General features: G+C 36.5%; 3 protein-coding genes across 4 annotated transcripts; all 3 read right to left on the reverse strand.

Moving 5' to 3' along the window:
* Positions 1 to 311: 311 nt before the first annotated feature.
* On the reverse strand, positions 312 to 4530 carry LOC147495038 (Divalent ion symporter). 2 transcript variants are annotated; one of them, XM_086569535.1, is made up of 4 exons: positions 4390 to 4530; positions 2611 to 3905; positions 2248 to 2437; positions 312 to 730 (listed from the first exon to the last, which is right to left on the reverse strand). In XM_086569535.1, the coding sequence occupies exons 2-4, from the start codon at positions 3817 to 3819 to the stop codon at positions 468 to 470; spliced, it is 1662 nt and encodes a 553-aa protein (XP_086425661.1). In that variant the 5' UTR covers positions 3820 to 3905; positions 4390 to 4530; the 3' UTR covers positions 312 to 467. The 2 variants fall into 2 exon arrangements, with proteins under 2 accessions (XP_086425661.1, XP_086425662.1); XM_086569536.1 differs by having other exon boundaries at positions 4292 to 4425.
* On the reverse strand, positions 4389 to 7325 carry LOC147495039 (putative polygalacturonase). Its single transcript, XM_086569537.1, has 6 exons — positions 7128 to 7325; positions 6602 to 6931; positions 6313 to 6439; positions 6027 to 6201; positions 5760 to 5836; positions 4389 to 5571 (listed from the first exon to the last, which is right to left on the reverse strand). The coding sequence occupies exons 1-6, from the start codon at positions 7158 to 7160 to the stop codon at positions 4877 to 4879; spliced, it is 1437 nt and encodes a 478-aa protein (XP_086425663.1). The 5' UTR covers positions 7161 to 7325; the 3' UTR covers positions 4389 to 4876.
* A 1886-nt stretch (positions 7326 to 9211) lies between these two features.
* LOC147495040 (putative polygalacturonase) lies at positions 9212 to 12650 on the reverse strand. Its single transcript, XM_086566235.1, has 6 exons — positions 12562 to 12650; positions 11121 to 11429; positions 10807 to 10933; positions 10511 to 10685; positions 10261 to 10337; positions 9212 to 10093 (listed from the first exon to the last, which is right to left on the reverse strand). The coding sequence occupies exons 1-6, from the start codon at positions 12592 to 12594 to the stop codon at positions 9399 to 9401; spliced, it is 1416 nt and encodes a 471-aa protein (XP_086422361.1). The 5' UTR covers positions 12595 to 12650; the 3' UTR covers positions 9212 to 9398.
* Positions 12651 to 13229: the final 579 nt, after the last annotated feature.

The raw sequence follows: 13229 nt of genomic DNA on the forward strand, positions 1-13229 counted from the left end.
ATTTTCTTTTGGTGATTATAGAGGCCTAGGAAATGGCCCTGTCATACTCTTAAAGAATTGTTGTAATCAAACACATCTGAAATGCTATCTTTCACTTAAATGCTCCCATCACAGATCACTCAATTATCAAATGCTACTTTTTTCGCTGATCGTACTAATATGATTAATCACCTATCTGTTACTCGCAAGGAGCGTCGATTCATTAAGTCACATTTTAGTGCTCAATTACAATACACACGCACCTATCAGTTTCCTAAGAAATAACAGAGAAAAAGACTGCGGAACAGAAAAATAGAAACATAACAGAGAAATACTGAACAACAGGTATCTTTCAATGCAACCGTGCTGTGTATATTCAATGGGCTCTTATTTTCTTTACAGTGAGAAAAAACACCATTCTTTACAAAAATGGATATATGCCTTATCATTCTTGTTTTTCATGTACAAAATTCTTCACAGTAACGGTGTCAACCTCTTATAAGAGGTAAACCAATGGCAATGACAATAATTGTTGAAGGTACTCCAAACTGCAAATGTTTCCAAAAGGTGAGAGTGTAACCAAACTGAGCTCTACGAGCCTGCTCACACACAATCAAGTTTGCAGCTGATCCCAGTAGAGACAGATTTCCAGCAACTGTACTAACCCAAGCCAAGACAAGCCATGCTTTCTTTTCTTCAGCGGCGGATATTGCTGCTGCAGATGCTGCTATTCGTGCTCCAAGCAAAAGAACTAAGATCCACAAAAAGAAATGAGATTGAAGTAAGCTCATTGCTAATCTATTCTTATCGGCTTTTCTACACAATGAAGTTGAGATACATAAAATCTTATATAAGCAAATTAGAGTCTGTACTAGAGCTGAGATCATAAAATGGTAGGAATCCAACTGATTTGGTCAATTCGTTGCATGCAAGGTTTACAAACTAGACAGCAGCAGGCAAAGTCTGTTACGAATCAGATGTACTCCAGCTGGGTAGTCTAGCTAGAGTACTTCTACAGAAGGTTTCAGAACCTGCTGGCATGTTAAAAGTTATGTTGGAGAATTATTTGGCCCAAATCTTTGAAATGAGCAACTATTCAGTTGTCAATCTTGAGTGCTATATGACAGTTTGCTAAATGAAATCAAGTCTTGGTGTAGCCGATAATGACTAGGCGCAGTGTGGTGTCCACAGTTCACATAGTGCTTTGCTCAAGAGACTAAAAAACAATGAGAAGTTCTTGTTTCATTAAACACGCTTAAGCTTCAGTTTAACATGAAATCAACAGGCAACAATTATAATTGTAAGAACGTGGGTAGGGAATAACTTGAAGCAAAAGTTCCAAGGACAAGTTATCACAATTACATCATGGAAGCAAAAAACAGTGGTTACCATGGTTTTAAATCCACAAAAAAAAAATGAGAATTTTTCACGTAAGTAAAATTAAGCTAAAGCTAAAGTGGTTGGAGTTTTGAGAACTAAGACAACCCAGTATGGTAGAAACTATAGTACAATGTAGGACCTTATAATGGTGAAGACCTAAAATCTATCGTACAAGAGACAGATGATTGATCTTACAGTACCGCTTCTAGCAGCCAAACAACTAGATGTGACAAATTTTCAGATCCATTCTTGTCCAGATCTAAACAGATTGATCAGTAACATAGTTTCATGTTCTCATTGGCTGGAATTGGTTTTTAATTTCGTGCAGAACTGCTACCCCTCTTCCATAGCAGCTATCATGCCCTCACAGATCAATCTATTACACTATCAACCTGGAATCCTCTCAAACATTACACCAACCAAAAGTAAGAACAAATATCTCCAATCCCTATTTCTGGCCATTCCATTTATTTTAATCAAAGAGAAGCACCAATCGAAGCAACTACTATAACTTGAAAACAAATAAATGAATTTTTATCCGTAAATGAGGAAAACTGCTTGACGACCACCCCTATGAGATGCTACTGAGGTACATGCATATGTCTCATAGTCCTGAATGTAGTTATTTGCTAATAAGGTGCATGCATATGCCTCCTAGTCCTGTATGTAGTCACCAAGATGGTAGGAGCCAATTTCCCATAGAAAAGGAAATTACGTATTACAAGAGTTTCATCATTTATGCTGCTCAGGACTCGATAAGATGAAGATAAGATGGATGAAAAATGAGTTCACCATCTAATTCTTTGAAGTAAGTGAAGATTTCAAGATTTTGCATAAACAAATCCTTCAAAAATAACCAAAAAAGTAGAAGGTTAACTTCTGACTTACCAGTTGGTACATTTGAAGCAAAGTTAGAAAGAACAAGTATTACAAGAGCAAGCACTGCAATCCCACTAGCATGATCAATATGTGAATGAGGCTCCATGAAATCCCAAACTTTGCTTGGTATTCCTGTTTTGTTGAAGCCGTCGACAGTGATAAACATACCACAGAAAAATATCAAGAGTGAGTATGAAACCTGGTCCAGGGTGCAAAAACAGTTAGTCATTGTTTGTAGCTCCAAAAGGTACATGAAGCACATGAAAGGTGTACAAACTATAGTGAGAACTGTGTCCACCTAGAAATGGAATTGGAATCATTCGTTTTAAATTCTACTTTTCATTGCCAAGAAAAGAAGATTGAGTATTTTACCTTCTCTAGGCTCGGTCTCGCATCCTTAAAATCGATGACCACAAGAGCAAGGGCAGCAGTTATTGCAGTCCATGACATATTTAAACCCATAAGCAACGAAATCAGCATTCCAATTGTAACAAGGTAAACAGATGTCTTCCATAATCGCTTTTTCCATTTCTTGATTCCGTCTTCCTTTTCTTCCGCTGACTGCACAGAAGCTGCATCTCTTGAAGCATCAATCATATGTACACCATCATTCATTACACTTCTGGGAATTCTCCTTGCAGGATAATTTTTCTCCGTATGAGAAATAGCTGTTCCATTGGTTGCATCTTTTGACGCAATTGAGTTTCTTGATAACCCACCACTGCCACTTGAGATCCTTTGTAAGTCGTTCTCGCTCAAACTACTTCGGCTTTTAGGACTACCCACATGCCCCGACTCCCCTTTAACTATCTCTAAGTTGTTCACATCATCTAATGCACTCAAATCCTGAGAATTTGAGGATGTCAGATGAGACATTGTGGCAGGAGAGAACCGATGAGAAGTTACGTCTTCCTCGGCAATCACTTCAAAGGTCGCATCTTCTACGTCCTTCTCGATAGACAACAACTTCCAAAACATGCATAAAAGAATAACTGCATTTACAACTACTCCCACAAGCATTGCGGGGAGAACCCCTAGTAAAAAATTTCCAAAAGGGATCTTACTCTGGACAGCTATAACCAAATTCTGTGGATTACCTATTGGAGTCGCAGAAGATCCAATATTTGCACTAGATGCTAGTGCCAGTAGGAATGGATGTGGTGGAACATTGTTCTGCCTTGCAATCTTGAGAACAAACTCGGTCAGAACAACACAAGTTGTGTCATTTGTAAAAAGAGCACTTGAAATAGCGGAAACAAGACAGATGCGACAAAGTAAGTCCTTTGCACCCTGGCTTTTCCATGACAGTATTTTACCCAAATATTTGAACATATCAGCTCTTTCAAGATAGACACTGACAACCATGGTTCCAAACAACAAACCAAGGATTGGTAGGTCAATTGCAGCAAAAGCTTGGTCAGGGGTTATGACTCTGAAGATTACCATGAGCATGCCCCCAAGGAGGGAACCTGCTGTCCTTCCAATAGGTAGAAAAGGGACAGATGGGAAAACAGCCAAGACCCAGAAGATTGCAAAGGCAATTGAACCTAGAGCTACTTTCACAGGTGTAGCCATGGCCATCTTCTACAACTTCAGAAGAAAACCCGGAAAGCCCGAGAAATAGTTATGTAGCAGATTCCGACCCACATGATGATATTTTTTTTGTCCTGCAACGAGATATAAAATTCAATATTGATAATTACTTTCTTCTATATAGGAGCACTTGAAAAAGCCATGATTTCAGAAAATAAATAGAAACCAATATCTAAAATTTTCTCTGGATTTTTGAGCTCTACTAAGTTCTTGAAAATAAGATTGGAATTCTAGTAATAACTTAGAAAGTTGAATCCCAAATCAACAAAAGGAAAATGGACATCAAATGAACTTACTAATAGCCAAAAGATTCAATGCTAATAATTATTTGCCAGTTTCTGCAATACCCATTTATGCAAACTCAAAGGTACTTCATACTTGACACAATATGAGAAATGCTTAAGATTACTTGGAATACAATATACAAAAGAAGCAAGCTAAATCAAGTATTCATACTCACAAAACATCTCTCATCCCAACAACCAATTCAAAAAAGAAGATTCTTAACAAAAAACACTTGATATCCCACTACTCAACTGAATTAACTGAAAGTGTTACCTGGTGGAAAGAAGGCAAATCACTTTTGAAGGAAAAGAGTAGGATCTTTTTTGGTGTGTTGGAATATGTAAAGTGTTCATTAAATGAGCTCATAGATTTCCCGTTGTCACTATCATCACCACATGGTCATGTTTGCAAATGTCTTACGTAATCTTCTTTCGATTGATGATTCATACTTTTATTAGATTTCCTCCTTTGACTATTACTAAAATAATACAATTGAAGTGCAGTTTTAACATTTTTTAAGATCAAGAGTTGAATTTACGTGTTACATAATGGACCCCATTCAAGGGTTGGTAGTTGGTGATTAATCACCATCTTTTAGTTCTTTATCACAGCTAATGGCTCATAGTTTTCCTAAATATATATAGTTTATATTTTGGAAAATTGTAAGGACAAATGACAATTACACATAGAATAAGGTTGTGAGATTATCATACTAAGATATCAGCTCGTTTACAACTTTACAAGTACGGACTTGAATCCATTAATAAGAACAAGTGTTCATCTTAACATCCTCTATAGGTAGCCTATCAGCAGGAAAGTGACAACTAAAATCTTTCCCTGCAGCCTTATCAGGCAACAAGGCACAAGGCTTAGGAGTTACACCACTTGTAAATCCGGCAATATCAGTACAGTTCCATTGCAATTCCTTCGGTTTTGCAACTAGCCCAATATTCACATTAGAGATGCAAATTCCTGTAAACGGGTTGCCATTCATCCCTGCCAAATTTGCAGACATGGTGACATTTTCTGCTCTTATGTTATTGTAATTGATGTTCTGAATCACAGGAATCGCTTTCGGGTCGGTATAGTTGTCAGGGTGTGACCCATAATTTCCGGTCATCCAGAAAACATACTTCATGGTGTGCATTGTCACGTTTCTTACAAAGATGTCTTTAACATATCCTCCTCTACCTACTGCAGTTTTAATTCGAATTCCAGATTGTGTATTTATCGCTACGGTGTCTTCAATCCTAATATCCTGTACTCCACCAGACATTTCACTGCCTAGAGCTATTAGAGCACTATCAGGGGAAATGCAAGTGAGCCTTCTGACGATTACATGCTCTGTTGGAATTCCTACTTTAATTCCATATTGATCCCAACCACTTTTTAACGAAACGCAGTCGTCTCCTGAGACTATGTAGCAGTCCTCAATTAGCACATTCGAGCAAGAGTCTGTAGAGAAAAGGAACACAAAACATTATATTTGGCCAATAAAAACAGTGAAAGACTTCACTTAGCTGCATCAAATTGTTTTTACCAGAATGTTGTGGTGCACAGAACACGAGATAATTAACTTGGGAATGTAAGATCATAACAACGCGTGACTTAGAAGCTTAAACTTAACAACTAAAATGTTGTACCTGGGTTAATGCCGTCAGTGTTAGGTGAAACTGGATCATATGGAGCAAGGATCGTAACCTTTTGGATGATAATATTGCTGTATTTTCAGAAGAATATTTTATCAGAAGATAATTAAGGTTGTGAACTAGCGTTCGTCAACAAAGATTAGTACGCACGCACATTGTATGTAAAACAATAAAAGTTCTATTGAATCGATCTCTTGAGACTGAAAATTTGTTTGCTAAGAAGTGACAGAAATGAAATTAAGTTTCAAAGTAGTACTGAACCTGCTATAAACGGGATGAACAAACCAGTGCGGAGAGTTCAACAACGTGAGATTGGATATCTGAATGTGACTAGAGTACAAAAGCTCAATCAATACCGGGCGGGTGTAGTTTAATTTATTGTGGTGATATCTGTGCCACCAACTTTGACCTTGGCCATCAATTGTGCCATTAGCACCTGTATGGCAGTAGTCTCAATATTAGATTTGTTGCATTCTGAATTGAGTATTTTCTTGTAGGTTAGTATGTATGATCTAGGTTCATACACTATGATAAATTTGAACGGTACCTGTGATTATAACATCAGTGAGATTGGTTCCATGAATGAAACTACTGTATCTTAGACCGTCACCAGGAGCATCTCTTCCTCTCCCATAAGAAGGCAAAACAGGAATGAGAGGAAAATCATTCGCATCCTACAATTAGTTGGAGTGCAATGTTAGAAGTGAGGGTTGTATACCACACATCGTTCATCCATGTAGTCTGAGATTTTTAGCAATATTTAATAATTTCATCACTTCTTAAAGGATTGGTCTAAAAGACTGAAAATATAGGCAGCGTGTATAAACTAGCCGCACCTGAGAAGCAAGAATAACTGCATCCTTTTGGAGATAAAGTGTGAAATGACTAGTGAGATTGAAGCTGCCTGTGAGCCATTTTCCTGGAGGAATAATCAGCTGAGCCCCACCGTCTGAACTAAACTTGCTGAGATCGTCTATAGCTTTCTTGAAAGCCTTTGTATTGGATGTCTTTCCATCCCCAATTCCTCCATATTCAATCAATGATGCACTATGCTTTCGACAGCTTATGGCTGGATACTCCGAGTTTAACTTAATGGCTTGACCACATTCTACTCTGCCTACACTCAATAGTCCTAGTAAAACAATAACGAAAACCACCTCCATTGTCTGTGTAATTCAACAAGGAAAAACAAGAGGAAAATGATTAATACGTATATATAGGGGAAAATGACACCAAGGCCTTTTGACACAGATATAATTAACAAGAGTTCAATCTCAATAAAAGAACAACACAAACCAAGAGATCATGTAGAACATAAACCTTGAAACTAATAAATGAGATGATAACAAGAGACGAACTTACTTGAAACATTGCCGGGGTGCTGCTTCTATCCATTGTTTGAATGGCAAGGAAGTCCTTGCTACTACTATTTAATAAAGCATGCAGAGACTAATTTTAGACTCTACAAATTTAGAATAACAGACTTCTTTTCTTGGCAGAGAAAAAAGTCTAAAAAACGGTGCAATTGCCATCACAAAAAAATGCCTACTATTTCTAGAAAACTTACCTCTCTAGTCTCAATCTAGAGTAAAAAAGGTCATGAGAAATTGAGTATTGAATTAAAATATTTTGTTTGTAACTTGGTTTGTTTTCTAGTCCTAGATATCTTTTTAACAATCGTTATTCATATAAACAATGGTGCCGGGTGTGATCAGCACTAATGCACCACTTTCTAAAATACGGACGCACTCCTAATAGGCTGTGTCCGCGACGCGGACACGGAAGCGGCATGAACGCGGTCAACATGGTCAAGACGCAGTTAACTAAACTGGACGCGGGTTAAGACACACTCAGAACGCGGTCAACATGGTCGGGACTAGGATTTTGACCTAAAAAGATGAAAAATAAATCAAAATAATATTAAAAAACTCAATTTTTTTTTTTTTTTTTTGTTTTGTTAAAACTTATGACATCTTTTTAAAGTTTGATTAGGAAATATTAAACTTAATTTTGTAGCTATTTATCTTTAATAGTTTTGAATTTATAAATGTTGATACATTTAATTTAGTTTTTAATGTTTAATTTATATAAAATAAAATTATAAATATTAATTAATTTCCACATCTTTTACCGCGTCCGCGTCCGCGTCCGCGTCCTACTTTTTTGAGATATAACCGAGTTGCCGCGTCAGTGTCCATGTCCGTGCAACATAGATAATGTGGCCTCCTGAGAAGTGATTGTGTTACACCCTCTTTTTGTAATAATTTATATAAAAAGTGTTGTTTATTCTAATTTTATAGGAAAAAAAAAAAAAACATTGGTGCCAGATCCAAATTTTCTTTAAGGAGGCCGTTTGGCTTAGTTTTTGTTTACAAAACATCATCAAATTAGCTCTTGAAATGTTAACTGAGATGCAAGGCTAGCTTGTTGGCCTTGTGCTACATGTACTCTTTTCTTTTATTTGTAACATATATTATTTCGTTTTAATAATATCAATTACCTTCTAGCAAAAAACAAAAAAAATGGCTCTTAAATATATCTTGATTATATTATATTATATTATTATGTATAGAGACGAGAAAATGATACTTGGACACCAATTCTAAAAGATCCGCACTTCTACCGTTCTATTTCATTTTCATTGATTGAAATTAAAAAATTATAGAGTTGACTCACTTTGTTCCTTTTTACAAACCAAACACCTCCTACCACAATTATTTTATTTTTTTTTATCTTATCCATACAAACATTATTCATTTGAAATTAAGGTTCCTACCAATTTGAGATGTAATTCATCCAAAACAAGATCCAATATATTTGACCCAACACCAATAAGTAAAAACTCTCAATTTCAAGCGAGTTTTAAATCCCATAGACCATAGCATAGTAAAAGAACTACTAAGAGACTCCACCTTGTTTCAATTTCAGAATAAGCTATAGATGGGGCATGCATAGATATTTGCAAGTGGTGGTGTGGTGGAGGGAAGAGAAGAAACTTTGAGTTGAAATAAATTGTCAATTAAGTTTTAAAAGTTAGACTGAGTCCAATGGTTATTGACTCTGTATCGTGAAACTGTACAAAAAAATCAATGTTTTAAGGATAGGGAGTACAATGTTTGGGTCCAACAGTTTGTCGACACCTGAACAGGCACCAAATAAACTACCTTTTTGTTTTGACGCCCACTTAAACCGGCATAATTTTTGGGATTTTATACATTGCAATTTGCGCCATACCAAGTGGCGTACAATGTAAAATTAAGGATAGAGAGTAATATCCACGGCTTTGGCTTCACTTTTAAGCGGATAGGGAGCCATTGGACTCAGCCTAAAATTTTACAAGTAGCTCGTCATTATTTCTGTCTTTGATTGGGTTAGGAAGGGAAAAAAATGCATTGTGGGAAGTGGGAAAGTTAGTATCTTAATTACACGTAAGAATCTTGGTTGTAACACTGAACCATTAAGTCATATAAGCACCATTGCATAATGATATGATCTCAAGCACGAAATATAAAAAGGGATAAATACTAGAAATTTATTTATTCAGAGATTGCAAAACCCATTGCACAGATAATGCTTTAACAGGAAAAAAAAAACTAAAACAACATAATGAGAACTTTCTCATGCTTGTATCTTTTAGTAAGAACAAGTTTTCAACTGAACATCCTCTATAGGTAGCTTATCAGTAGGGAAGTCGCAGCTAAAATCTTTTCCTGCACCCTTATCAGGCAACAAAGCACAAGGCTTGGGAGTTACACCACTTGTAAATCCGGCAATATCAGTGCAGTTCCATTGCAATTTCTTTGGTTTTGCGGATAGCCCAATATTCACATTAGACATGCAAATTCCTGTAAATGGATCACCTTGTATCCCTTCCAAATTCGCTACCATAGTGACATTCTCTGCAGTTATGTCCTTGTAATTGATGTTATTAATCACGGGAAGCGCTTTCGGGTCTGTATTATTGTCCGGGTGTGATTTATAATTTCCAGTCATCCAGAAGACATACTTCATGGTGTGCATTGTCACATTTCTCACATAAATGTCTTTAACATAACCTCCTCTACCTACTGCAGTTTTGATTCTAATTCCGGACTCTGTATTTATCGCTACAGTATCTTCAATCCTAATATCCTGTACTCCACCAGACATTTCACTGCCTAATGCTATAAGTGCACTATCAGGGGATATGCAAGTGACCCTTTTGATGATTACATGTTGTGTTGGCATTCCTACTTTGATTCCATATTGATCCCAACCACTTTTTAGTGAAATGCAGTCATCTCCTGAGACAATGTAGCAGTCCTCAATTCGCACATTGGAGCAAGAGTCTGTACAGAAATTACAATAAATTAAACATCATATTTGGCCAATACTGTAGTGAAAGGCAGGCACCATTCTAGCAATTCCATACCAATAACATTTTACCAGAATGTTGAAGCGTATAACTTTGGTGTTAACATAGAAGCTAAACCTTCTTTTGAGTCAAATTTTGTACCTGGATCAATCCCATCTGTGTTGGGTGAAACTGGATCATATGGTGCGAGGATTGTAAGCCCTTGGATGAGAATATCACTGTAATTTAAGAAGGTTTTTTTTTCAGAAGATAATTCAGGATAGAGACCAGATCAAGAACAAAGTACAAAACTCATGCAGAGTACGTGTCTACCAATAATCTCATGGCACTAGAAATATATGTTGGATACGAAGTGATAGAAAGGAAACTGAACATTAAAAGAGAACCAAACCTGCTGTAAACTGGATGAACAACCCACTGTGGAGAGTTCAACAATGTGAGATTAGAAATTTGTATCTGTTTAGAGTACAAAATTTCAATCAATGTCGGGCGGGTGTATTTCAATTTTTTCTGGTGGTACTTGTCCCACCATGTTTGACCTTGGCCATCAATTGTTCCATTAGCACCTGAGAAAGTGGCAGCCTCATTAGTTTTGTTGCATTTTGAAACAAAGTATTTTCTTATAGAAGTTATAGGCAAGTATTACCTAGGATCATAACCTAGCTATGGTGTATTTTGAAATGGTACCTGTTAGTATAACATCAGTGAGATTGTTCCCATAGATGAAGCTACTATATCTTAAACCGTCACCAGGAGCATCTCTTCCTCTCCCATAAGAAGGCAAAACCGGTATTAGAGGGAAATCGTTTTCATCCTGCAATATAAGCAGAATTTAATATATGTTAATATGGAGGGTTGTTGTTAGATAAGATGCATATATGTTATTTTCCCTTCTCATTTTACCTAAAGTCCTACCAAAATAACATAGGTATTATCTATACATGCATGAATTACCAAATAACATTTAAATTAACATTGCGAACTGTAAAATTGAACCACACCTGAGATGCAAGAATAACAGCATCCTTTTGGAGATAAAGTGTGAAATGGCTGGTGAGGTTGAAGCTTCCAGTAAGCCATTTTCCTGGAGGAACAATCAGTTGAGCCCCACCATCTGAACTAAACTTGCTGAGATCAGCCATTGCTTTTTTAAAAGCTTCTGTATTTGAGGTCTTTCCATCCCCAACTCCTCCATATTCAGTCAATGATGCACTGTGCTTTCGACAACTCATCGCTGGGTACTCACCTGATTCTACTCTACCTACACTTAGTAATCCTAATAATACAATAACGAAAACCACCTCCATTGCCTGTGTGATGCAACAACAAAGAAGTGAGGAAAATGATTAATGCATATAGGATGAAGTCTAAAATACTCATGATTTTTTTCATGAATGTTGTGTTAAGTATTAACAAGCTAAGATGAGAATAGGTATGGAAGTTCGACCAGCCTTGCCTTTGGACTTGGTTCCTAGAAAATAACTTAAAAAAAGCAAGCAGAATACCAAAATGACCTGGTCACCTGGCCGATTGGCTAACTCAGAAAATGGGCATATGGTCAATGGATCGAGTGATTCCAGTCCAGTCCAGTCTAGTCCAAGTCCAACCAATTTCTTAAATCTAAACTCCACACTTCCAGAGTCCATACTCCATCCAATGTTTCAAGGAGTACAAATCGTTTTTCCAAAAACAAAGAAACAAAAAAAAGTACTACAAATCTAGCTGAAAAATATGACCCAATCAACAGTTTATATATATATATAAATTAAAAAAGAAAAAGTAGTTTTATGACTTTTATCATAAATAAAATTGTAAATGACAGAAATGTCGCAAATCGAAATTAATTCAATTTACCAGATTGGATCTGTTCCAAAAAAAACATCAATTATGATCCACCAAACATTACTTTGTTTCTTCTTTGTTATTGAGTTTGTGGCTTTGTGCAAATTTAAAAGCTCTGTGAAAGCTGAAAACTGAACCAACTTTTGGTCCAGCTTTAAGCATAAAGGCCAGGGAATATTAACGTTTCGATCTTTGGGGCACTACATATCAAGGCTTATTAAAATCACCTACATATTAATGGGTTTTATTTGTGCCCATTCACCCATTACAACAACTGAACAACCTGATCCTCCAGTATTGCAAGTTTGCAACCAACCACTTAGGTTCCTCTCCATACTATTATAACTGGATTAGGCCTCAAAACCCCATGCCAGCGAGGAGGAATTGAAATCCAATCGTCTACACCCTACGTGTAACGCAAAGCATCCGGGTTTTGAAGTAATCCCAAAATCGTATTTGAGAATTTTAAGATAACTATTTCGGTTAATAATTCAATCATAAAAAAAATTACACATAGTTAGAGAGAATGTAAAACGGGGCCTTCAAACAAACTGCAAGCATTGTTCACGTAGAAAACATTAGACCAAGAGACGAACTTACTTGAAACATTGCCGGGGTGCAATTTCTGTTCATTGTCTGAATTGCAAAGGTAAACCTTACAATTTATAAAGAATGGATAGCCTAATCATAATGCAAAGGTACTAATTCGTACAATTTATAAAGATGGACTTCCTAATTATGGAGTTTGCATATTTAGAATAACTTAATGATAGAAATCATTTTCGTTTAGTAAACAATCTCATTAAATCCACAAAATTTTGTTTCCTTTATTAGGATATATTTTAATCCAAACTGCTTTTTTTTCCCGTACTTGCTTTGCTTTGAATGGAAAAATTGTTGACGTGATCAAATATTAACATACAAGGTCTCCCTGTGTCAGCCATTGGATCTGTGATGCATGTTATTATGTTAACTTGATGGCCATTGTTGCTAGCAGACTTCCTTTCGATCGCCTTATTCAGGCAAAGACTCGAGATAGCCTTTAAAACTTCCTTGTAAGCTCAGCTTGTCAAGCTTTTCTTCACACATTCTCTATTAGATGTTATGTGTGTTCTGGAGCTCCCTAAGAAGTTCCTTTCCACCTTGTACCTTATCTTCTTTGAGCTGTGTCCATAATCTTAGAGCTCAATAGGCAGACATGAAAACATCAAAGTTAACAAAGCCTCGCTATTGGGTGGTACAATGTCATCTCTCTCAGGAGCATAAGT

This window comes from Coptis chinensis, chromosome 6 (genome assembly GCF_015680905.1).
Source record: "Coptis chinensis isolate HL-2020 chromosome 6, ASM1568090v1, whole genome shotgun sequence".
NCBI lineage: Eukaryota > Viridiplantae > Streptophyta > Magnoliopsida > Ranunculales > Ranunculaceae > Coptis > Coptis chinensis.